Raw genomic sequence first — 24893 nt, forward strand, 5'->3', positions numbered from 1 at the left:
TAAATGATCTAAGTAAAAATAGAAAAGTATTGCTGGAAAAAGTGGAAAATGACAAAAAGTTATAGAGTGACAAAAAATGGGAAGGGCAGGTAGTTTAATATAGTCTAAATAAATTCTCTTAGTCTGGACTATATTTTAACACACAGGAGACAAAGTTGTTAATCAAACTACAAGGAACTGAATTCTCATATCCAAGTAGGAATATGATATTTTGAAGAGCAGGGACTCTGAAAAGAAATAAACACTAATAGCAGACCCAAGTAGACACGTATTCTCAAAGCAAAGTGTAGGCAAAGGGTTACTCTTATTGTTACTCTTAAGTTACTCTTATTGGATGTGATAGGAAATGGCTGGTAGGAGTTGCTGGTACTATTAAACCTGCCTATGATTTCAGAGAGATCATTACTTTAAAAATATGCCAAAGACAACATAACCAGAAAAGCAAGGACTTGTGCTGAACTAAACTCTGCTAATATTGTGTGCCGACAGGGAGAGCATAGGAACTCTTTGTGAGAAGCTTAACAGAGAATTATGGTCTGTGAATGTATAAATGGTACAGCAGATGACTTTCTAATCTACTGGAAGAAAACAGCACACAAAACAGTAGGATCAGTACATGATACTGAAGACATAAATGCAATGCAAAATGACAGAAATATCAATTGGCAAGGAAAATTAACTGTGTTAACAATGTACTTGGGGATGTGCTGGATTCAAGACCCTGTATAAAAACAGACTTCCTAAAACCTTGCATTAATGCCAAATTGTGAGATTCTGTGACCTATTATGAGGAAAACTTGAGATCACTGTCAGATTAACACATTTAACACTACACTGGAGGTACTTCTTGCTTTCTTTGAGATTATTCCCCTATGTTCCAATTCAATCATGCTATGCTACACAAATATTCACAGCAGAAAACACCTAGCTGTACAAACTGCTGTGCCAGGGTTGATCAGATCCTCAACAGATTGATAACTATCCTGCTCTCTTATGCAGATACAGAGTTTATCTGCTGCGAAGCCTTGAGTGAAGTAGCATTATGTTTAGAAAACATGAAAGAGAGAAATAGCATAGAATTTCATACTGGTGGGGAAAATGCCTTTAGTAATACACTTGGCCAAGTCTTTATAATTGTCAACTGAGAATATAGAGAGATGGAAGCTGCAAACAAAATTCAACTCTGGATCCACTGACATTGGTTTAAAGCATTCCACTGCTTTGATTTTCCTCCTTACACAAACTTAAGCAACCCATATAATCCTAAAGCAGCATGGTCCCAATTGAAAGGATACATATTCAAGAAATATCCAACTAATCTTTGCTTTATTTAGTCCATCACTTTTTTTTTTCTTTCTTTTTCATGCTGATGTCACCTTCTCCCAGAGGGAAAAAAAACAAAAAAACAAAAAAGCCCCTTATAGTTTACCTTCATAATTATTTCTAAGGCTATGTACAAAACTAATACTTAAATTCAAAATCTCAGATACTAATAAAAATGCCAAGAAGAACACTTGCTTATTGAAAATAACCAGTTAGCCAGTAGATGCTAAAAAGTTGGCTCAAAATTAACAATGTATCGCATCAATTAAAAAAAAAGAATAAAAAAACCTGTTCCTTATACACTGAGAAGGGCCTCAAATCTGGTTTACACAATTTCCTACTTTCTTAATGCTTCCTATTTAAACTTTGAACTGAATGCATGCAAAAAAAAAAAAAAAAAAAAAAAAAAGAGGGATTATTAAAGCTTCAATTTCAAACACATCAGAAGCCTAGAAGCATCTGCTGAATGTAACTGGAAATCGACTGTGTGAGCACACATCCGCAGATTGTTGTAGCCTCCCCACTTTAACCAGTCAATGCGTTGTGCTTGCTTTTATTCCACAGTATAACCATTGGATAGCCTCCCTACTTTGATTAAGACTATGTCAGTACATTCAATGAAGATGTGGCTCTGACATGTAAGCAACAGAAACTCCGGTTAAATGAACCAGAAATAATGCTGAGAATCCCCTTCACAATTTAGCCATCCCAGTCATTGCCTAGATCCATGTCCTTCAGCAAATCTGCACTTAGTTTGGCAAGGCCAAGAATACACTGGAGAGCAGATATAGGATTCAAAATAATGATAAAATGCAGAAATGGGTAGTTACCAAAAGATGAAATTCACAAGTTTAAAGAAGGAAGTACTCTTAGGCAAAAGGAAGCAGCTGCACAGGGAATACCTGCCTACATAGCAAGTCATTAAGAAAAGGGAATAAAGAATACAGTGGGTCACCATGATCAGGCTGTTGCCAAGATCACATATCCATAGGGGACTGTATGAGCCTGCAGGGCTGTATAGCCAATGAATATAAAGATGTTATAATTACGACACAAACAAGAGAGTTTGGCAAAGCAGATTATAATAACAAAAAGGGAATAGATAGAAAGCTTACCTGTGTCTCGGGCTCACCACAAAACTCCAGAGGAGGGATCTCCAGAAGAGATTCTTTCCCACTGGTAGTCAGCTCTCAAATGGTCATAGAGTCATAGAATCACAAGGTTGGAAACGACCTATAAGATCATCTAGTCCAACCATCTCCTCATCATCATTGCCATCACAAGCACTAAACTAATCACGCAGCACGTCATCCAGTTGCCCCTTGAACACTGCCAGGGACGGCGACTCCACCACCTCCCTGGGCAGCCATTCCAGTGCCTGACCGCTCTCTGAGAAAAAAAGTTCTTCCTTATGTCCAACTAAACCTCCTCTGATACAACTTGCGGCCATTACCCCATGTCCTGCTCATTGTCTGGGAGAAGAGGCCAAATCCCTCTTCACCACAACCTCCCTTCAGGAGGTTATAGAGTGCAATGAGGTCTCCCCTGAGCCTCCTCTTCTCCAGACTGAACAATCCCAGCTCCCTCAGCTGCTCCTCATAAGACTTGTGCTCCAGACCCCTCACCAGTTTCGTTGCCCTTCTCTGGACACACTCCAGGACCTCAACATCTTCCCTGTAGTGAGGAGCCCAAAACTGAACGCAGTACTCGAGGTGCAGCCTCACCAATGCTGAGTAGAGGGGGATGATCACCTCCCTGCTCCTGCTGGCCACACTGTCTCTAATGCAAGCCAGGAGACTGGTGGCCCTTTTGGCCACCTGGGCACACTGTCAGCTCATGTTAGCCAAGCAACAACCAACACCCCCCAGGTCTTTCTCTTCTTCACGCTCATTCTCTTCACACTCATCTAGGTCTAGGAGAGGTGCAGCCAGGCTCCACCCCTTCCGGCAACACAGGTGAATTGCCTTCACCTGTGCTCCCATGGCTGACTCACTGCTTGCCTCAGGTGATCAATCAGAAGTTCTGGCCATGATTCAGCAGTTCCCATACAAGGGTAAACAGAATATCTCTTCCACTTTATTTGTTACTGATATGTGTTCAACTAGATAACTTGATCCTAACTCAATGAGACACCACAGTAATGGCAGAGACCATGTGGGCCACATTAAGAAAGAATGATCAGAGGGCTAGAAAACATGACATTCAAGGAAGAACTGAAATAACTAGCACTACTTATCTTAAGACAGAGAAGGCTGAGAAAAAGAGAAAAACTCAGCAACAGCCTTTAAACAGTTTCTTTATCCTGAGATTTTAAATGCTAATATGTTAAAACGCAAATTCGGAATTACATTTTTCAGGAGATAAAGTTAGACAGTATTTTCCAGACAAATGTCTGTGTACTACAAACTACTTAGAGAAACTGTTGCCTTCCAGGGGTTAATAATAATTTGGCATGGTACTCTGACTGATGCAAATGCTCGATGACATTCAAATCAAAACAGGAGGAAGCTACTATTTTACATGGCTTCCTGTAGGACATATGTAATGTTATCCCAGAGGAGAAGGCAGATTATGCAATGAATGAGCAGCTCTGCATTTTGGTTGCTATTTCATCCTCTTTGTACATCTTAAATAGTGGCAGGGAAATGGATACTTGCTTTACTAATACGAAAGTTCTTCCACTGTGTACATATTTGCATGTGTGTAAAAGTGCTGGCTAATAAGGAAGCAGAATAGTTTCCTCTGCCTTATCATATTATGGTCTCATTGGCAATACGATACAGTCCTAAATTTGTTTTAGGAGCCAAAATGGATCAACTGTTTTCCAGATTTAAGGGATGGTAGAAAGACAGAAAGACAGCCAATTCCCACTTCTTAGCAATGCTAAATGCTGCTCCAATTCATCTAATGAGTAAGTCAGACTAATAAGTCAACTGTGGTGACATTTGAAACCTTATTTTCTTCCCTTTTGAATGGGAATGTTATAGAAATAAATGAGCTGCTAGGAAGTTTAAATAAATAAAGGGTTCTTTGAGCATAAATATCACATAAATATTTCTCTGATTATGCATTTGTTCTATAGTCATATTCTTACATCTGACCATGAGTTAGCAGCATCTCTGATTTAAGTGCCTTGCAAATAACAAACAAACAAACAAACAAACAAGCCCGCACAAAATACCTTTCTCATCTACTTATGTTACAGTATTTGCAAAATATACAAAAATTTCACCTTAAAAGCTTTTCTTTCAACCACTTCCACTGCAGAATGGTCCTCCACACGACAAGCATTCTGGTTTCTGTAAGAAGCTCTCAAGCACCCTGCTTTGCTACAAGTAGCTTTTGAACTTGAAACGAACATACTTGTCATTACCACAGACCCTTTTCAACATTACAGCTGCTACAGTTCTGTCATCCAAATTCTGGAAGCAAACTGGAAAGCTGGGTGTGAGTTAAGATGCATGGAGCTTTTTCATAGGACTTCAGAAGCCAAAACTATGAAAGACTTTTTCCACCTTTAACATTCACTTCCCTGTTATGCTTGGCCTTCACCCCCCTCCTGTCACCTTAAAAATGAAAACAGCATGTTCATTTTTATTCATGGAAATCCAATGGATACAGAGAAAGTACCAATTTTCCCCCAACATCTCCAGTTTTATGATTTATTTTGGGAGAGACTACACAATTCTTTGCTTGGGTAGCAGTATTTGAACTGATGTTTTACCATTGAATTCACAGGATGCATTAGCTTCACTGATTCATATCTGTAGGATGGCTAACTGAGTGGCTGTCAGCCTGGAGCAAAGTGCACTGCAGCCCTGCCCAGCTTCCCCTCCTTTGGTACAAAGTCAAATGCATATTCTCCCATTCTGGGCAGCTGTCCACATTCCAAGAAGCTTTGCCCAGGGTCCCAGTACCTCGCGGCATGAGCAGGGATGCTGTACTCTCACTTCTCAGCAAGCCTGGACTTTAATACTATTGTTGGAACTAGGTGACCTTTAAGGTGCCTTTCAGCCAACCCGTTCTACGATTATCATTATTAAGCCTAGACTTTAACACTACTGTTTACAGAGCTCAGCACAATGCTTATTTATTCTTGTCTGGTGTTTACTGAATCTTGCTACAGTATAAATGCGTATTTACCTGTAATTATATGAAATGAGATGGTACGTATTGCAGCCGACGTAATTTTGTTGACTATTATCTTGTTATTCTCCAGTGAGACACAGAGCAAATCCTATTGTATTTTAAATACCAGGAATGAAATTATATATTTGCATTCATCCTTTCACAAAAAATCTCTTTTTCTCTCTTTATAGAAAAGAGATTTCCATCTGTTTGGTCAGTTCTGGATTTCCCCTCTAGATCAACTGTGATAATTCTGCAATAGTTTTTGGGGACAGGATGTGCAGGACTGTGATCAGTATCCTATACGAGATCATTCAGGGAAAAGCTTTCTGATATTTACGAAGTCTGTATTTGATAACTGTATATTTTATATTTCTCTTGTATTTCTTAAGCATTCTAACATAATGTTGTTCTCTGAAAGGTTTGCCCAGCTCAGAAAAAAATATATTGCCATGTCTAATGTATCCTCAAGCCCCTTTTCTGAATGAAACATTTAAATACGTAATCTATGAGTTACATGACAAGTTTATTTTTTTTCTAACAGATCATACTTTTCATGTTTTGACACTAAACACCACGCTCCTTTATTGCCATGTTGTCTGCTTCTGTGGTTTACTGCATTCTGAATTTCCCCGTTGAAAGATTCCTCTTAGCTTTGAATAGTGGCTTGACTTTTGCAGCATGTCTTAACCAGTTTATCTTCACACTTTGGTCACCATGTGCGCTTCTGAGATTTGTTTTCCAAGTTGAATTATAAGGATATAAGGTTGATGTAAACCTTCCCTTTCAGTGTGCCTCATATTACACAAATTACAGCCAGAAGACAGATGTTACACAAAGACAAAGAAGAAAACAGTTTGCCCCAAGCTCACAGACAGGTTCTCAGTCGCTTTGCTGTGAAGTTCCTGCTGCAGCCTCTGCTCACACTGCAGAATTCCACTTCTTCTGCCAGGAGCTGGAGGCAAGGCTCTCGAAGCACTGCAGAGTATTGCGGAGGTGTGTGGGGCTCTGTACTCCATCTGAAGTGCACCTCCATCTGAAGTACACTGAGAGGCTTTAAGAGGGGCGCACAAACTCACAGCCTTTCTCAGTTTATTGTATCAGACAATCATTTTAAAGACCCCAAAGATTCTTTTCCACAGAAACATGCTGCTATTCATTATTGATGTCTTGCTTTCAGAGACACTTTATGTACATAGATGACACAGGAAACAAAATATGCGCATTCTATTTTGCGTACACTCTTTTGTGAATGCAGTTGGTAAATTACTATGTGTGCACATGTTTAGCACAGAGTGGAACTATGAGACATAAAAGTGATGCTTGGCATTAACCGAGGTTTTCAATGCTGCTTTCCAATAGTAGAGAAAAAAAAAAAAAAAAAAAAAAAAAAAGCAGTCGTGAATCTGGAGCATCTTCAGAGCTAGGCTGTGTTCATTCAAGGTCTCAAACGGATTTAAAAGCCTCACTGTATGGTTTTTGGATGAAAGATCGAAAAGCCAGGGCTTTCCTACTCGTATTCACGCTGACACCCAACCGTGAAACACTGCGAGGCGGCTTCTATTTTCCCGCTTTTTCAAGCAGGCTTAAGCAGGCCATATCTTGAAAGGAGAAAAACTGAAGGGGGGTTCCTTTGCCAGACTCACAGAGAACGACTTACTTTTACATCTCTTTGCGCTTTTCCCTTGCCCGCCCGGACCGCCCGGCCCATTCGTCCCGCAGCACTCCCGGCGCACACAAACGCCTCCTTCGCCCTCCCCAGCGCCGGGCATCGCCAGCCCGAGCCGGGGGGCTGCCGCCGGTGCTCTGCGGCCGTTCCGAGCAGAGCCGGGCGGGGCGGGGGCGCGGCAGCCCCCCGGGGCGCTGCAGGAGGTGGAGCCGGCTGCCTGCCACGGCCGGGGATGCGCTGAGGTGCGGCGGCGGGGCCGGGGCCGAACGCGGGCTTCCTGCCGCCCGAGCCGGGCGAGCACCTGGGAACCGGCTCCGGCAGGCCGGGAGCCCCGGCGGCAGGGAAAGGAAGGGAGGAAGGGGTGGGGAGCCCCTCGCCCCCGGCCCCGCTCACAGGGGAAGCAGCGGCGGCGGCGGCGGCCGGGAGAGGAGGCAGAGCGGCCGCGGAGCGGAGCATGGAGCGCAGCTGCCACCCCTCGCCTGAGCAGGAAGCGGTGGAAGCGTGGCTGGACGATCACTGCGACTTCACCCACTCCTACTTTGTCAGGAAAGCCACAAGGTAAGGCTGGGAGGCGGCGGAGAGGGACAGATCCTTCCCTGCCGGCAAAAGGTCGCTGTTCGGTTTCCCTTCGCTGCTTCCGAAGAAAACGAAAAAGCCGTTCCCCCACCCCCACCCTCGAAGGAGCCCAAGCTGAAGCCAGGCAGGAGCGGCTCCGTCTCGCTGCCACCGCCGTTCCCGGGCGGGCGCCGCCCGGCTCCGGCTCCGGTTCCTCCCGCTCTCCCGGCCGCCTACGGCCGTACGGGGCCGTGCGGAGCGGCGGTACCCTCCGGCACAAGGAGCTGTCCCAGCGCCGGGCTCTGCCCGCAGCCCCGCTTTAGTCGCGCGTTGCTGGGGCTGTTCCCAAACGGGTTCGCTCAACTTCTCGAGAGCGGCGGGCGATACACTTCTCCTTGCCCTGCGAATTGGACAGAAATACGCGGGAACCTCACAATAACGTCTTCTCGGAGCGGGTGGGGGGAGGGCGTGCCACGACTCGGTCCTCCCAAAACAAAGTGCTGCTCGACCCGCGAGCTCCTCAGTTTTTCTGACGTCCCGACGGAGAGCACGGGGCTAAGCGGCGCGGGAGCCGAGAGCCGCGGACGGGCATCCGAGGCTCCTGCGGCGGGTTCCGCGGCCCCGCAGCGCCGAGTCCGGCCGGGCCGGGGCGGCCGGCGGAGCGGGGGAGGGAGCGGCGCCGCGCAGCCCGGCAGGGGGCAGAGCGGAGCGGGGCTGCGGCCCGGGGCGGGCAGAGCGGCGAGTTCCCCGCGGCTGAGCGCTCGCGGTCGTTGCTCTTCCCTGCCCTGTCCTCTTTATTTTTATTGGGTTTTGCTTTATTTTTGCGAAGAGCTAATGTAAAGACCCGAAGAGCTCGTCTAGGCTTTCCCCCAGTGGCTTGACATGCTGCCTTTTGGAGATAAGACGAGGTATTTACGTACCGTTGTCACACTTCAGCAGTGGGACTTCAAGTTGAAACTCAGTAAATTCAGCTATTTTTAGAAGTGGAGTCAGGTTTCCATTCTGAATATTTTCCGATAAACAAAGCGGTGGGGATGCAGAGCACAGGCGATCTGCAGCTCCCACGGTACATCCCAGTGGAGAGCTCGGGTCAGTAAGTCCTGCGCTCCGTGCCTCGGACACGCCATCTCCGCGGGCTTACTTCTCCTCTCGTCTCCTCTCTTGTTCCTGAGCTTTGCACCATCTGCTCACCGCTGCCGATTTGCTTCTTTCGCAAGTCACTTAGCGGGGATGGATGCGTTCTGAGGAAGGCTTTGCTGCCGCTCCTCTCTGCATGGGATGGGGCGGTAAGAAGAGAAATCCCCATTAATAATTGACTCACAGCAAGCTAGAAAGCTTCAGGGGTCGCCTGCTTTCTGGTGACCATCTGTCACACAGTCCCTTTTTTCTGCTGCTGCTTCTTCCTTAGGTTCATTTTGCAGAAAAATAATGAAAACGCCTTTAAAAAGGTCTTTAAGGTATTGAATTTTTTTAAAAAGGCTGTGCACAGCTGTAACTGATGGATGCAGTTAACTTTGCTGCTCTGCTGAACACTAGTGCATGGTATGGAACCGAAGGGTAGCTTGTTTGCCCAGGAAATAGGAGGTTAGCAGCTTTGAGAAGTAGCATTTTATTAGTTCAGCATGTCACACTTCCTTTGGAAACTGGAAGTAGTATTGAACAAATAAGAATGTTAATTAATAGTAACCGCTGTGTCAGATTTGTTTTCCCCACGGAGAGGTTTGGTTAGTCCTTTTGGTTTTTTTCTGCTGAAGCACAGCTTTGTGTTTGTGTGAGTCTGAAACAGGCAGTAGTTTGCAAAATACCATTCAGGCATGTCTTGGTGACAGCAATGCCTCTGCATTTAGAGAAGGTTTTGCAGAAAAGCTGTTGACTTGGAGATCTTGCTTGGCGATAATTCTGTGATGTTTTACTGTGATGGAAACATTGCTTTAGTTTCAAAACTGTCTTCTCTGTTGCTTTGCATGGAATGTTTTGGTTTGCTTTTTGTCTTTTACTTACTGTCTAAGTAGCAAGCTATAAATATTTAATAAGGAATACCTCTTTCATAAAACAGCTTGGATTTGATGAGACAAGTTATGAGTTACCCAACTGCATGGTGGTCCAGATTTTATTCGCTAACTGCTATCATTTACACCTGAGCAGTCTGATAGAATTGATTTCTTTTGATAAAAAGGTTTAACGTTCTATATTGTTGTGATGTGTTAGAACTTGAAAAGAAACACCCTGATGTTTAATGTTATGCTTTGTGTTAGTTGAATCTTTGTACGACAACAGGAACTGGCTGTGCTGTGAGTGCTTTGGTTACTTAGCAGTAAAGTGGCTTATTCTGTCAAGCCAAAAAACGTTCATTGAGCCTAATTTGACTGTTTTCCAATCTCAATTTACTTCTCTCTTTTTGTTTTGTTTTGCTTCATAATATGCAAATTCCTCACAGGTCCTGAAAGCAGCAGAGCTAGATGTTAGTTAGCTTGGTCTCTCACAGAGCACAGAGGCGCATTCCACTTCACACTGTTAGGCATGATTGCTTCTGACAAAACTTTCTGTATCTGTTTTTCAAGTATTTGTACACAGATCACCAGCTCAACCATTTATTACACAAGACCTTTCTAATGACAATAATTGGCTTTGAATCAGATAAAATAAAGAGTAATTTTACGCTGCTGATTTTATTTTTTAAGTATGGGAGTTGCATAAGCCAGTATATTCATGCTTTGACAAATTCTGTTCTAAAGCTACAATGATCAGCTTCCACCTGTGCAGCACAAGGTTCCAATCTCACAAATATGTGGTACAACTTAATAGCTTTACATTTATCCTTGCTTCCAGTATGTGAACAAACTCTGATCCCACGAGTAGGAAGCTACAGAATCACCTATTTATTACTTTATTTTGCACCAGGGAGATAAGTGATATATAGAGATGACATAAATAGCTATTATCCACCAAGTGTTACAGTGTGATCAAAGTGCAGATCAGCAAAGGGGAAGTATGTCATCAGCACTCTCAGAGAAGTTTAATCAGACACGAATTTGGTTCACTTAGGGGCTCAGTCTTCTGGCTGGCAAACCTGCTGGACAGAGAGTGTCTTACTGCAAACCTAGGGTTCAAGACTTCCTAAATGCCTGGGTGCTACTACATTTAAGCAATTTATTTTATTCCTTCCTTTTTTGCTATTTTTTCCTTTCAGAGCTCTAGAATTGCATAGCACATGTTCGCTTCCTAGAAAGCAGAAAAGTTTTCAAGTAAAACTACTTTTAGACTGCCTTGTGTTTCCCCACACTGTTGTTAAAAGCTCTCTGTAGCACTTGGAAGCTATTAAGTATAATTAGATGTTATTGTCAGAAAACTGAATGGCTTTTATGGCTGAATCCATTGCCCTTTTCATCTTCCTAAGATTTATCATTTTACATTCCCTTAAAAAACGATCCATGCATTGTCATGCTCAAACTTGATATATATTCCATCTCTCTGTGGAATACTTCTGCATTTATGACTTATATTTGCCCCTTCTCTTACAAATACAAGAGTAATTCTCTTTCAGTTCTCTTAGCGATCCCAGACAGTGGACTGCCAAAACAACCAGTGTAAAAATTCTTCTCTTGGTTAGAGGCATTGTTCCAGACAGTTTTTATCAGGCTTCCGAAATGTGTGGTATGTGGATATAAATTATTAAACCAAGTATGCTTTTCACTGGAAATAGGTTATTTTGTTATAAATACATCTTGGTTTATTAGGCAGGGTTAGAAAATACTTACAAATGAATTAAGCTGGAGTTGTTTTTTGGAAAAATAAAGGTCCTTAACAGCATGACACTTCCAGAAGTGGTATCTGCTGGGAACCTGCACTTTGCTGGAATTCAGAGATTGCACAATTTGAATATATCAGTTACATTTATTACTTTAAAAGTAAGTACAGTTTTGTTTTTTTTCTTCTTGATAGTTGGTGGACAGTTTGTGGTATGCTGCCTGGCAGGCAGGTATGTTTGCCTTCTAATCGCTCTGTCTAGAGGGCATCTCAGAAATGTCTTCCCTCTTGAGCTGGATATCTGATGCTTAATCTCATAAAGATTATCTGTCATTATGCTATTACTTTGGTAAATTGCCTAATTTTTTTAATTGAAAAGAAATGAATTTTTAGAGCAACTATATGACAATTCAGATTATCACAGATAGAGCTATATAAAATTTTCTGCACTGAAATGTGTTTTGGCCTATTTCTTAGGATTAGTATTCTTTCAAATGTCAGTAGTTTTTTTCTAAGAACATACAAGTATGAGCCATTCTTAAACCTACTGTGACCATGGAAAATAGGCAATGGTTTCTAAAGCTCTCTGATTGAAGGACCCTTTACAGTTTTCCTGTAGAGGCGCAGAATCCTATACAAATTGTTCAGGTATGCTGAAAGCAGACTTGCTTTTCTAAGTAATTTGATCTGAAGCATTTACAAGAGGACTGCAGACCCACTGATTCTGTGGACCATGGCTTGAAAGCCACAGGAAGCAGAGGTGTTAATACAGGGATCAGAATATTTTCTCCCACTTACTTTTATTACATGCTTACAGAGCTTTTCTGAGAAAGATGTGCAGAAAAAAAAATCATTTCTATGAAAACTTGGAAAGCTTTCTTGTAAGTTTAAGGATCTCCATAGTTGTCTCAATTATAAATAGTCTTCTTTTCAAATCCTTTTGCCTTTCTTGATAACTGCAAGTATTAAGATCATCCCAAAATATTTTAACCTCCTGACTCAAAGAGCATTCAGGAAGCATTAGGAATGTTATCCACATTAATGAAGTTGTAAATGTGATTAAGTATTTCTGGCATTTATTCTTGGAAGTAAAGTTAGGTCTGTGCCTGAGTATTTTGGAAACAACGTCTAAAGCAGCAAATTCTGTAGACTGAGGAAAACATAATTTGAGAAACAGTTAGAAATCACTTACTAGCAATTTATAACTTTAATCCCTCTAAAGCTACAATCTCAAATCCCATACAGATAAACTAACCAGCAGATAGTATGAAGCATCTGCAAGGAGAATATGCTTTTACTACTTATTTTTTGCCCTAGATGATAAATGAACAGGCAATCACAACACATTAATTAAAATACAACTGGTGAGCCTTAGAATCACAGAATCACAGAATCACAGAATCACCCGGGTTGGAAGGGACCCCAAGGATCATGTAGTTCCAACCCCCCTGCCTAGCAGGGCCACCAAACATACACATTCAGATCAGGTTGCCCAGGACCCCGTCCAACCTGGCCTTAAACACGTCCAAGGACGGGGCATCCACAACCTCCCTGGGCAGCCCGTTCCAGGGCCTAACCACTCTCCTTGTAAAGAACTTCCCCCTAACATCCAACCTAAATCTTCCCTCCTTCAACTTAAAACCATTTCCCCTAGTCCTGCTGTTATCAGCCCTTTGAGCCTTAGAGACCAGGTAGAAATAAAATGTGGTAAACAACTTTTAGTTTACATCTTTCTGCTTTCTTTTGTTTCAGGATAACTTACAGTATTTGTGATAACACGAGTGGGCATATAAAACTCTTTTCTATTCTTACTGCTGTTAATAGGATAAATTTAGAAAATGGGGTCTAAATTTATGGCAACTAGGAAGAAACACTGAGTTGAGGTATACGTTGCCTTTCTGGGAGACAAAGTAGTTAAATGCTTTTATCCGTATGGTATAGAAATTGTGCTAGCTAACAAACAAGTATTAAAATCATGACACACCACCTATGATGTCATCAGATCAAAGGAAGCACATTTAAATATTAAAGACTACATTTATGCTTATTTGAATGCTAGATTAAAGATGAATTGTGTGGGAATATGTGATCCAGATTCAAAATAAAAGCAAAGCCAGTGTAGACAGCACATTCTAGACTTGAATTAATATGCTACAACTTATTTTCATTTTCAGTAGAAAAGAGGAAGCATTTTGCTTTTGTCATGATTAAATGAATAAATATAACGAATAAAATCACAGAATACAAGTCTTTCTCTGGCAAAGAAGCATAGATAAATTTATATGGAATGTTTCTTGACTTATATGATTTACTTAAAAAAAAAAAAAAAAAAAGGCATTAAATACAAAAGGAACTATTTACAAAGTGCCAGAAAAGAAACCCTTCTCAAATGGCCCTTGTGAAGTTGTAATTTCACATTAGGTCTGGCACTGAAAATATAGCCACAAAATATATTTGCTTAGTGAAATATATATATTTTCCCATTTATTTGTGCATTATGGTGAACTCGCCCCAGAACAGAGGGCCAGCCCAAAGTCTGTGCTCCACTTAAGTCTTACTTAAACCCCTATTTTGGGATTTTAAGTGGAAGGGAAGTGGTGGAAACTTATGGAAATTTGCTGGGCAGGTGTGAACTTAACTTTTCGTCATTGGTATTGTGCTATTGCTTTCCAGAACTAAATAAGTGGCTCCATAGATATTTTTAAAATTTTTGAGCCTGGAATGAGAAGTAAACATTTGGAGGGGAAATTAAGGGTCACATTTTAGCATTTGACCTTCAACCTCTGAGGATTTTCTCTGTCTTTATACTGTGATTAGGAAGTCCATATATAAGATAGCTATTCTCGTGAAACACTAAGCTTGCAGTCCTTTAAAAAATACTTGAAAATATGTAAGACTTGGCTGTTAATGAGTTTCCCATTTCTAATACTTATGCTTGAAGTAATAAATCAACTTCTGTCTCCTACTTTAAAAATTAGAGGAGCATCAGACAAGATTTATACTATTTCATTTTTCCAGAAAGTGGTTATTTCTCTTACATGAGTGTGGTTTGAATCATGATTCAGAGTTCTTCATTTAGATCTGTATTCAAACAGAAATCAGTTGGACCACTTACATGTTTAACATTAAATTTTAAAGCTATATATTTGAACAAGTTGTGCCAAAAAAATTGACATCAACTTCAAGTTATACTTTGTCTTCAAAAGCTGTTTGCCTACCACTGTTAGAAACGGCATCTTTAGTAACCACAACTGGAAAGGGTTTGAGGAAAAACAATTATTGTCCTTGGCAATTTACATTTTCAGTAAATGGGAAAACACCTTTTTTCACAGTCACTTCTAATGCTTCCATCTAATGAGGCCTTGCACAGTTTATTTAAGTCTTTCCATAGCTAGAAAGGAGACAAAAACACATCAAACATGATGGTGAAATAGGACACACCGGAAAGAAAATGGGAAGGCGAGTTTAATTCCCAAGTGACTTGTGGTAATTTTCAAACTTATTTTTTAATGTTGAATAGATTTCAAGTTGTTAACCCCTTAAATGATTTCTGTGTCTAAATTATGTCAAGACATAGGAAAGAAATTTGAAGACATCTTGTGGTTATTTTCAGGAAAGCCACTGAGAAAATAGACAAGCTTGCTGTGAAATATTGTTGACTTCAACATTTGCAGGATTAGACCACAGGAATTAAGATAACTAAAAGCTGGCATTCTGAAAGTAATATGTCCTATTTTATGATGTTGGCCCATGACATCAGAGGCAGATGTTGGTAGTGTGGCAGTAGAGGCTGAATGTTCTGTTACATTTCGTTCCATGTGCCAGATGGCAGCACAAAATGAGTCCAACAAAGTGGCATCAGATGTGGAAGTGCACATGAAGCAAAGGTGTGGAACTATGTGAAAAAAATAGCAACCACAGATATTCATCAGTGCTTGCTGAATGTTTAAGGAGATGAAACAGTAGATGTGAGCACAGTGAGATAGTGGGTAGTGCATTTCAGCAGTGGAAACTTTGACATGAAAGACATGCCACATTCCAGACAGCCATGCAGATTTTTAAAAACACAGCATGCAGGCTCTTGTTCATCATTGGCAAAAATGCACAGCTAATGGTGGTGACTGTGTTGAAAGGTAGTGTTTCGTGGCTGAGAATTTGCTCTAAGAAGTAATGTTATTGTGTTCTTTGTAGTTGTATGGGAATAAATAGGAGGCATTACTTTCAGAGTGATCTATGTATAGTAGGCAAGTTTGAATTCAGTTCCTTCCTGAAGCAGTGTTAAGGTTTAACCTGGCAGGTGGCTCAGCACCACACAGTTGTTTGCTCACTCTGCCCTTTCCCAGTGGGATGGGGGAGATAATAAAAAATAATAACCAAAGTAGATAGGACTCACAGGTTGAGATAAAACCATTTACTAAAATAGAGAAAAGGAACAAGATGATAGGACAGACAAGTATATCTATACTATATATATATATATGTACACAAGCATATACAACAAGTGATGCACAAGCAATTGCTACCCAGATGCTGACCAATATCCAGATAGCCCCCAAGCAACGGAAGTGAGAGAGCTGAACTCCCACCCCTTTTCAAACTTTCCTTCCTCATGATGTCATACGGTATGGAATATTCTTTTGGCCATTTATATGGAATATTCTTTTTGGGCATTCTTTTGTATGAGCTCTCCTGATTCTGTCTCCTCCCAGCTCCTTGGGCCCCCTGTCATTGGTAGTATGGCAGGAGAAACATAAAACTGAAATGGCCTCCGTGCAGCACTGCTCAGCAACAACTAGAAACATCAGTGTATTATCAACATTGTTTTTCTTTTAAAACCAAAGCGCAGTATCATACCAGACACTGTGAAGAAAAACTGTCCCAGCTGAAATGAAGATAGGCAGGTTATCAGTAACTGCTGGTTTGAGTCTTTCAAGGAAAGGCTGGATGTTGTGTTGAGGGACATGGTTTAGTGGGACCTATTGGGAATAGGTGAACGGTTGGACTGGATGATCTTTTAGGTCTTTTCCAACCTTGGTGATTCTATGATTCTATGAATGCAACACTGGCAAAACATTCAACACACCTGAAAAATCACGTTGTATATCTGGAAGATTTATGAGCAACAGAGAAAATGTATTTGTTATTTGTTATTTCACTAAAATCCACTCAGCACTTATTCCTTTTGTGGTACAGTAATTATTATGCATTTTTGTGCCAGATGGGTAGGATGGAGTATACTATCATAGTTGATTCTTAGTATTACTTTTGTGCTGTTTTTTCACTTTTTCTCCAAACATACTTAATGCTTGCCTAATGGTCACGTTTGTATGGCCTTAAATATGGTTACAAGTGTGCAAGGCAATTATCATTTGGCTGTTACTCTTTGAACTTCTTTAGCAGGTTCTTTTTGTTGTTGTTGGTTGTTGTGGGTGTTTTGAGAAATACACTGAGTATTCTGAAGACAAGCACAGTGATGCAAAGAAGGGTAGAAGAAATTACTTAATATTCCTAGACTGTGAGTAGAGTAGTAATTAGATCAGCATGGTTTGATTGATAAGGCACAGAAAATAAAGCCAGCTGAGGTTCTTTTCAGGTTTGTGTTCTCTTCTGCATGACCAAGCTGTCTCTGTTTTCTCAACTTCTGATTTTCATTTTTCTTTTTTTTTTCTTTCTTTTGTTTTGTTTATTTCTCTTAAAAATCTCTTGCTTTTGAGGACAGTTCCACTTTCTGTACAGTTGAACACACCAGGGCCAGAGAGTCTGAAGTATTCTGAAGTTTCTGAAGTTCTCAAGGGATAACGTAATACAGATTTTACACATGTAGTTGGATACAAGTGATGATAGGGAGAAGAATCACACAGATCTCACAACAGTCTTTTTTTTTTCTTCAAATATTTCATCTTCTCTGTACTTTCATTTGCTTTTTACCTCTCTCAAAAATGTATCTCAAGATTTATCATCTGCTCAATGAAGTCACCTGCCAAATTCAGCAGTCGGTATTATCATGGTCCTTTGAATTTATATTTTGTAGAGGAAAGACCAGGTTTGTCTGGTTTAAGTGACTAAAGGATTTATTTTTTTCATAGTAAACTATTCCTGCTTATGAATTCTAGGGTAAACCATAGCTTTCTCAAGTGGGAGCTCAAGGATTGTAGTGCATAAAAGGATGTATGCTGCACATATGGAGGAGTGTAGTCTGTAGTGATTGAAGCTTTGCAGTGATGGAAACACTGCATGCTTTTAACTATCTGCATAGATCACTAAAATTCAGTATCTCCTTCTGACTAATGTGCTGTAACTGCTAAGCTTACTTTCACCACTATCCTTACTATCAGCTCTTAACAATGACAGTGCTAACTGAAGGCTGCTCCTGTGAATAGAATAGTCAAGGGTGTTTTTTTCTTCACGTTGTCCTTTCAAAATAACATCTTGGTCATACGTAACACTGGTTACTCATTTCCGGTTCAGACACAGCACTTGTGGTTCAGTATGTGTCTACTATTGGATCTCTTGTGCTCTTTGCTGAGAAAATAGTTATTTGTAGAAATTTTTTTGACATGCATTTTTAAATAGGACAGATTGTCAACACTTCTCAATACTTCATCTCATAGATTCCACACACAACTAGAATAGATTGGTTGATGTGAAAATCTGTTCTTCCACCCATAGCTGTGTGTAAAAGGGCTAAATAGTTTCCTTGTTAACAGTGTTCAGTAAAAGGTCAGCAAACACCGTTCTTATTCGATCTGAATTTGAACAGCTTTCTTGTTGCCTAAACTAAAATGCCTAAATGGTATGAAGTTCAAAAAGTTTTGAAGTTTAAAAAGTATAGGTAAAGATTTTGTTGTTGCTGTTAACCTACAGAGCTCTTTGACAACTGCATGCTGTGTTGGCCATCTACTGGAATGTCATCTAAGAGACATTAAGGGGTAGAGGAATATGTTACTCATAATTATGAAGCTCCACATACAGTTCTGTTCAATGTCAAAGCACTTCTAAGTACTGCAGATGGCTAACAAGTAGCCAGATCTTATTAAAGAAATGCAATTACTTTCACTAGAAAGGTTTTACAGTTATGTTCCACATCCCTCAATAACCTCCAGAAGACAGAGAAACATTAGAGCGCTTATTTTACAGAGCAAAAAGCCAAAGAAGTAAAAACTAAATTATTTCATGTCCACAATTTGAGAACTGGTATTAGAATTCAGAATGGTTTTTTTTTTTTTGGAATTGGTTTTACTTATTATTCATACTACATTATTAAAGCCAGAGGACATCATTACACAACACTCAAAAATAAATGAAAGGACAAGTTTCAAGACAGACCAAAATTCTGCTTTAGTTTTTGCTTTCCATACAGGGTATACCTGAATCTTTCTCTGCTTTTTGCCTTATATCAACACGCGCACCTGCGTAGATTCAATGTAAATGAGAGCTAAACAAAATAATAGCATTTTATACTCTACTTTCTCATATATAAGTAAGTGGTTAATCAGATTCCTCTAAAAAATGCTGTCACTCAGTACAATAGACGGATTCATGCCAGTCCATTAATAAAACACACATAGACAAAGCATACAGCTTCCTATATCTAATCACTGGCTAGTTTAAGAAAGCTCTCTCCATCTCATACTAAGTTAAAACAGTCAAATATAAATCTTATTTTACACCAGTGGCAGTCCTCAGTGTCCAAAAATCAAGTCAGCACACACAAACATGAAATTGGCTCAACTCACAAGACTTCTTTTCAAACTATTGATTATTCTCTACTTATCTGCCTGTGTTTGAATGTGTTTTAAATGTACTCAGCTCATATTTTTAGATTCTTACTTGAAGCCTTAGTGCTATATGCTAAATTTTGGTAAGAAGAAGCCATTCTGAATGCAAAAGCAATTTTGAAGTAATTGCTTCTTTTGAGGAGATTAATATTAAAATAAAACATATAAACAAACAAACAAACAACAAAAAAACAACAGAAAACCAACCAACTGGAAATATAACATAGTATGTATGATAAAAAGTTATTAGCACTTATAATTAGAAGTTGTACTGGGTTTACTTACACATTTTTTCCATTTATGTTTTTATCTTTCTTAAGGATATTTTTAGTCATTGCCATTGCTGATTTTCATTCTGCTTTTTCATTCAATTTAAAAATGAAGATTTCAAATGTTATAAAATGAATGAATGCTACATTATTTTGATTCTCATTGAAATAGGTTTTGCAAATGTGATATTGCCTTATGTATATTATGTATTTCAGCAATAAATAGTCACAACTCCTACATTTAGTATTTATGCTGTGTAAAGTACTATAAAGTAAACTTGTTAAAATTGAAGTCTTAATTAATACATCAAATGTTCCTTATGTTTCTTCATTTTAAGAAATATTTGAGGTGATTACTGCTTTAATTAAAAAAGATCAGTAGTTTTTATTAATATACTTAAAAAAACATAGTTTATGTCCTTGAATACTAAGTAACTAAGCAATGAACCAAAATTCACTCAGAATAACAACGGAATTTCATAGTATTCATTGGCATAGTGTTTCCAATAATTGGATTAGCTTTAGATTGCTGGGAAAGTTATAATAGCTGTTGATTGAAGTGTATTACTGCTATAGCAAGCACTTTTTCAGGAGCTTTATGGAAAATGGAAAAACAAGGAATGAAATCCTAGACCTGTGGAACTCAGAGGCAAATCTCTCACTGCCTTAATGCTATCCAATATTTCATTTAGTGGCTTTGGACAAACACCCTTACAACTAAAGAGTTGGGAGCTGGACTAGATGACCTTTTAAGGTACCTTCCAACTCAAACAGTTCTATAATTCTGTGAAACTCAATGCTCTCATCTTCAGAAAATTCACAAATGTCTTATGTGACCACAGTGGACATTCAGCCTTTAAGGTACGGATGTCATCTACCTAGCCTTCTGCAAAGCCTTTGACATGGTCTCATACCACATCCTTCTCTCTAAATTGGCGAGGTATGGATTTGAAAGACGGACTGTTCAATGGATTAGGAACTGGCTGGCTGGTCTCAGCCAAAGGGCTATGATCAATGGTTCTATGTCTGGGTGGAGGCTGGTCAGAACTGGTGTCCCCCAAGGGTCGGTCTTGGGACCAGTGTTCTTCAGCATTTTCATCAATGACACAGATGATGAAATCGAGTGCACCCTCAGCAAGTTTGCAGATGACACCAAGCTGAGCAGTACAGTTGACACACTGGAGGGAAGGGAAGCCATCCAGAGGGACCTGGGCAGGCTGGAGAAGTGGGCCCTTGTGGACCTAATAAGGTTCAACAGGACAAAGTGCAAGGTGTTGCACTCAGGCTGGGGCAATTCCAGGTATTTATACAAACTGGGGTAAGGTCTCCTTGAGAGCAGCCCTGCGGAGAAGGACTTGGGGGTCCTGGAGGACGAGAAGCTGGACATGAGCCAGCAGTGTGCGCTTGCAGCCTGGATGCCCAACTGTGTTCTGGGCTGCTTTAAAAAAGAGGTGGCCAGCAGGGAGAGGGAGGTGACTGTCCCTCTCTAGTCGGCTCTTGTGAGGCCCCATCTGCAGTACTGCATCCAGGTCTGGGGCTCCCAGTACAGGAAGGATGTGGAGCTCTTGGAGCGGGTCCAGAGAAGGGCTACTAAGATGATCAGAGGGCTGGAGCAGTTCTCCTATGAGGAAAGGTTGAGGGAACTGAGCTTGTTTATCTTGGATAACAGAAGGCTCCAGGAGACCTCATTGTGGCCTTCCAATACTTGAAAGGAGCTTATAAACAGGAGAGGGAATGGTTGTTTACGAGGGTGGATAGTGATAGGACAAGGGGGAATGGTTTTAAACTGAGACAGGGGAGGTTTAGGTTAGATATTAAAAGGAATTTTTTCACACAGAGGGTGGTGATGCACTGGAACAGGTTGCCCAAGGAGGTTGTGGATGCCCCATCCCTGGAGGCATTCAAGGCCAGGCTGGATGTGGCTCTGGGCAGCCTGGTCTGCTGGTTGGAGACCATGCACATAGCAGGGGGTTGAAACTAGGTGATCATTGTGGTCCTTCTCAACCCAGGCCATTCTCTGATTCTCTGATTCTATACCAGCTTGCATGCAGTCATTTTGACCTAACTGAATTTGCCCAGAAAGTCCACTATCCCTATGTGGGCTTGACTTAGTCATAGGCTACATTTCACTTTTCACTTGCCTTCTAAACTAGAGCACTGATTCCTGATTTTTAATTATCATTACTCCATGTACTGACAGTTAAGTCATTTGATACGTGAACATACGTCAGAGACTGAAAGTGAAGAATGTCGCCAATTTATCTCTTCTAAGAGATCATTGGAAAACAGCAAACTGGAAAAAATGAAGTTCATTCCTGCTGCTGAAGTAAGAAGGAAGGCATTGCCTGCTTTTACATTTTGAGTCAGGACAACTAGAATTCTCCCACTCAGCTACAGTTTGTACAGGAAAGAGTTTTGTCTCCCATGCTCCTATGTCACACAATTTCCAAAGCCATTTTATTTTTTCATAGCATGTTTGCCTGCAGCTGAGGCCTATGAGTTGTATACAATTGTAAAATCTGAGAAATTCTTTCAAACCTACTCAGTGTTAAGACAGATAAGTTTTCTATTGTGGATTCCTTGCTAATAGATAAAGGATTGGTGGATTTTAGGTTTTAATCAGCTACATTTCTCTGAATTAGCAATTAGCAACTAACTTACGGTGTTGCATTCTACAACATAGATTAATAAAAGAAAGGTCATGTGCTATGCTCCACATATTCAACACATGCTGATGCCTGTAACCTATCAGCAGCTGACTGACCTGATTAATTTCCATGGTTTCATTCAGCTTCACTCTTGAAATTCTTGTGGTCTGCTGAGCAAATAAAAAGTATCCCAAATTTAAAACATGACCACCATGAAAGATTTCCAAGAAATCAGACTTTTTAATAAGATATTTGCTGTTCATAGGACCAAACATTATGTAACTCAGAAAAAAATTACTTCTACTGTGAGCAGATCATGAGCTGTGAGAAAGCCTTGTTACAGAGAGAATTAAATAAAAAGCCCCATATTAAAAGGAACCAATAAATTTTGGACAAGAAATATATTAGAGTACATACTACACTGATAAGAAAAAGTATACTATGTTATTGATGATATACAGATAAATCAAGATAGAAAGGTAGAATTAAAACAAGAAGTTTCGTCTTCATTCATTTATACATTTTATAAATCAATGTATAAATTTTTCAGTTTCATTTATAAATAATTGAAATTATAAATTTCAAGCACAAAATTAGTGTAAACTTTTGATCTTCTATATTCTGAAAGCCACATAATAAGCAGTCTTCCTCTGCCTTTTCAGGTATTTCCTTCAAGGAGAAAGAGTTTTCTTGTTATGGAGGATAAAACAGTATGACTTAACATAGGCTAAGCACTGCTTAAAATAGAAGAATATTGATAGAGAGGAGCTCTAAAGGTGCACTCATGTTCACTGTATGAAAATGTTCAAAGTTATCCTCTTTGCAGTGTCTTCTTCAAGTGTCTTCCTGAAGATTTTTAACTTTCACTGTTTACTATATTTTATTGTTGTTTTACAGAGAAATGGTTAATGCATGGTTTGCTGAGAGAGTTCATACCATCCCTGTCTGCAAGGAGGGGACCAAGTCTCAGAGTGAATCCTGTGCTTGTCACCAGCCTGCCTGCCCTGAGACCACCAACTCTGGAACACCAGCAAGGAAAATCTCTGCTTCAGAATTTGACAGACCCTTGAGGCCGATTTTTGTCAAGGACTCGGTAGGAGCAGTAAGCTTCCTCTCTGGCTCTGAAAAGAAGGAACAGATGCCTCTGCAATCTCCAAGGACTGGGACCAATGCAGGGGATCGGTGCTCAAGGCTTTTAGAACTTGTGAAAGACATTTCTAGTCATTTGGATGTCACAGCACTTTGCCATAAAATTTTCCTACATATCCATGAGCTTATAGCTGCTGATCGCTATTCCTTGTTCTTGGTCTGTGAGGATAGCTCTAACGAGAAGTTTCTTGTAAGCAGGCTGTTTGATGTGGCTGAAGGTTCCACCCTGGAAGAAGCTTCAAATAACTGCATTCGCCTGGAGTGGAACAAGGGCATCGTGGGCCACGTAGCTGCTACAGGCCAGCCTTTGAACATCAAGAATGCATATGAGGTAAACCAAGAAGACCTGTCATGAACTATTGTGAAACTAGAAACAGCCATATTATCAGCTGATGTAATATTGTCATTTTAGTATATGTATTTGGAGCTACACTGACATACCCCAGTAAAGATAGAAAGCAGACAGTAAACTTCCAATTATAATACATGTATTACACACAGACACAGAAACTTGGAGCTATGACTAATGCAACTGGAATGATAACTTCCAAATAAATTATTTAACTTTGTTATTAGCAGTCTGATTTTCAGCCTTAACCATTTATGTGCACATTACTGTTTGCACTTCTAGCTTTGAACAAGAAAAAGTTTAGGTTTCTGTACCAAAATGAATGAAATTATGAGTGTAATTGTCTGCAAAACTAGAGTCTTACAACAGAAAACAGTTTTGAGGATTTGACTGTATCTGAGGCATAAAGAGCAGGAGCGGAAGAAATAAGACCAGGATGAGGGTTTGAACTGTATAGCAGTCTTCCAAATAAAATAAGATTATAATTTGTCTAATTTAATACAAGGCTAGATGAAAAAAAGGAAGGGAATCCAGCAGTGGGACAAGACTTCTCTTACACCTCATCTGAACATCACTTGTTTCCAGAATCTTTGGATATGTTTACTTTGTGCTTTGAATTTAGAGGTGATGGAAATGTATTAAATTAATTGATTGAGTCAGATATACAGAGATAAAAATGCACAGTGCACTTCTGATCAATCGTGTCTTGGTTACTGTGAGCATGGTTATAGAATTGGGCACCATTACCAAGTAGTATTTTTCAGAAGCTACAAGGAGTGCAGAATGATTGCATATGTTGTTTTAATTTTCAAGAAACTCAAAAAACATTTGTTAATTACATTATTACAGTGGGACTTTACTTATCCTTGTATTTTAAAAGTTTCTCCTTGACTTGGGTCAGTGTGCTCAATTTGAAATAAATTGCCAGAGAAAAGACAGCAGCCTTTAGAAATGGATAGTGAGGTTTAAAAAAATCAAGGCTTTATAACAACATTCAGCTGAAAAAAAAAAAAAAAAGATGCAACAGAGTAAGCCAAAAAGAACAGCCATCTTCATGAAACGTTGTTTTCCTGTGGCCACATGTCTTTCTGAATGTTTCTGAAATTTCTGCTTGATGATAAAAGCTACATTGGAGATACATGCATAAATTAATTATAATGATGGTCTAGACTGAAGAAAGGCTTCTTCTGACAGTTTTTTTTTTGTTTGGTTGGTTGTTTTTTTTTCTCTGTCTGGCAACTGTTTATCCACTGGCACTCATGATGCACTTTTTTTTTT

At 40.0% G+C, this 24893-nt stretch overlaps 1 protein-coding gene and 1 long non-coding RNA gene across 7 annotated transcripts in view; one reads left to right on the forward strand and one right to left on the reverse strand.

Moving 5' to 3' along the window:
- Window positions 1-24893, forward strand: part of PDE5A (phosphodiesterase 5A) — a 133369-nt gene that overhangs the window by 61085 nt on the left and 47391 nt on the right. For 2 of the 6 annotated variants that reach the window (XM_042871449.1, XM_042871450.1), the window contains exons 1-2: window positions 7530-7678; window positions 23015-23597. In XM_042871449.1, coding sequence (XP_042727383.1) covers window positions 7575-7678; window positions 23015-23597 — 687 coding nt within the window. In that variant the 5' untranslated portion in view covers window positions 7530-7574. Of the gene's footprint in view, window positions 1-7529; window positions 7679-8456; window positions 8584-8745; window positions 8765-21778; window positions 21796-23014; window positions 23598-24893 lie in introns of those variants that run through there. The other 4 variants (XM_042871451.1, XM_042871454.1, XM_042871455.1 and 1 more) reach the window with 4 other exon arrangements.
- Window positions 8418-24893, reverse strand: part of LOC122180050 — a 76128-nt gene continuing 59652 nt past the window's right edge. The window contains exons 4-5 of the long non-coding RNA XR_006178902.1: window positions 22234-22287; window positions 8418-8944 (exon numbers count right to left, since the gene is read on the reverse strand). This is a non-coding gene — a long non-coding RNA (uncharacterized LOC122180050). The remainder of the gene's footprint in view (window positions 8945-22233; window positions 22288-24893) is intronic.

The sequence above is a fragment of the Lagopus leucura genome, unplaced genomic scaffold (genome assembly GCF_019238085.1).
Source record: "Lagopus leucura isolate 7727_CA_CO unplaced genomic scaffold, USGS_WTPT01 Super-Scaffold_100004, whole genome shotgun sequence".
In the NCBI taxonomy this organism is placed as follows: Eukaryota; Metazoa; Chordata; class Aves; order Galliformes; family Phasianidae; genus Lagopus; species Lagopus leucura.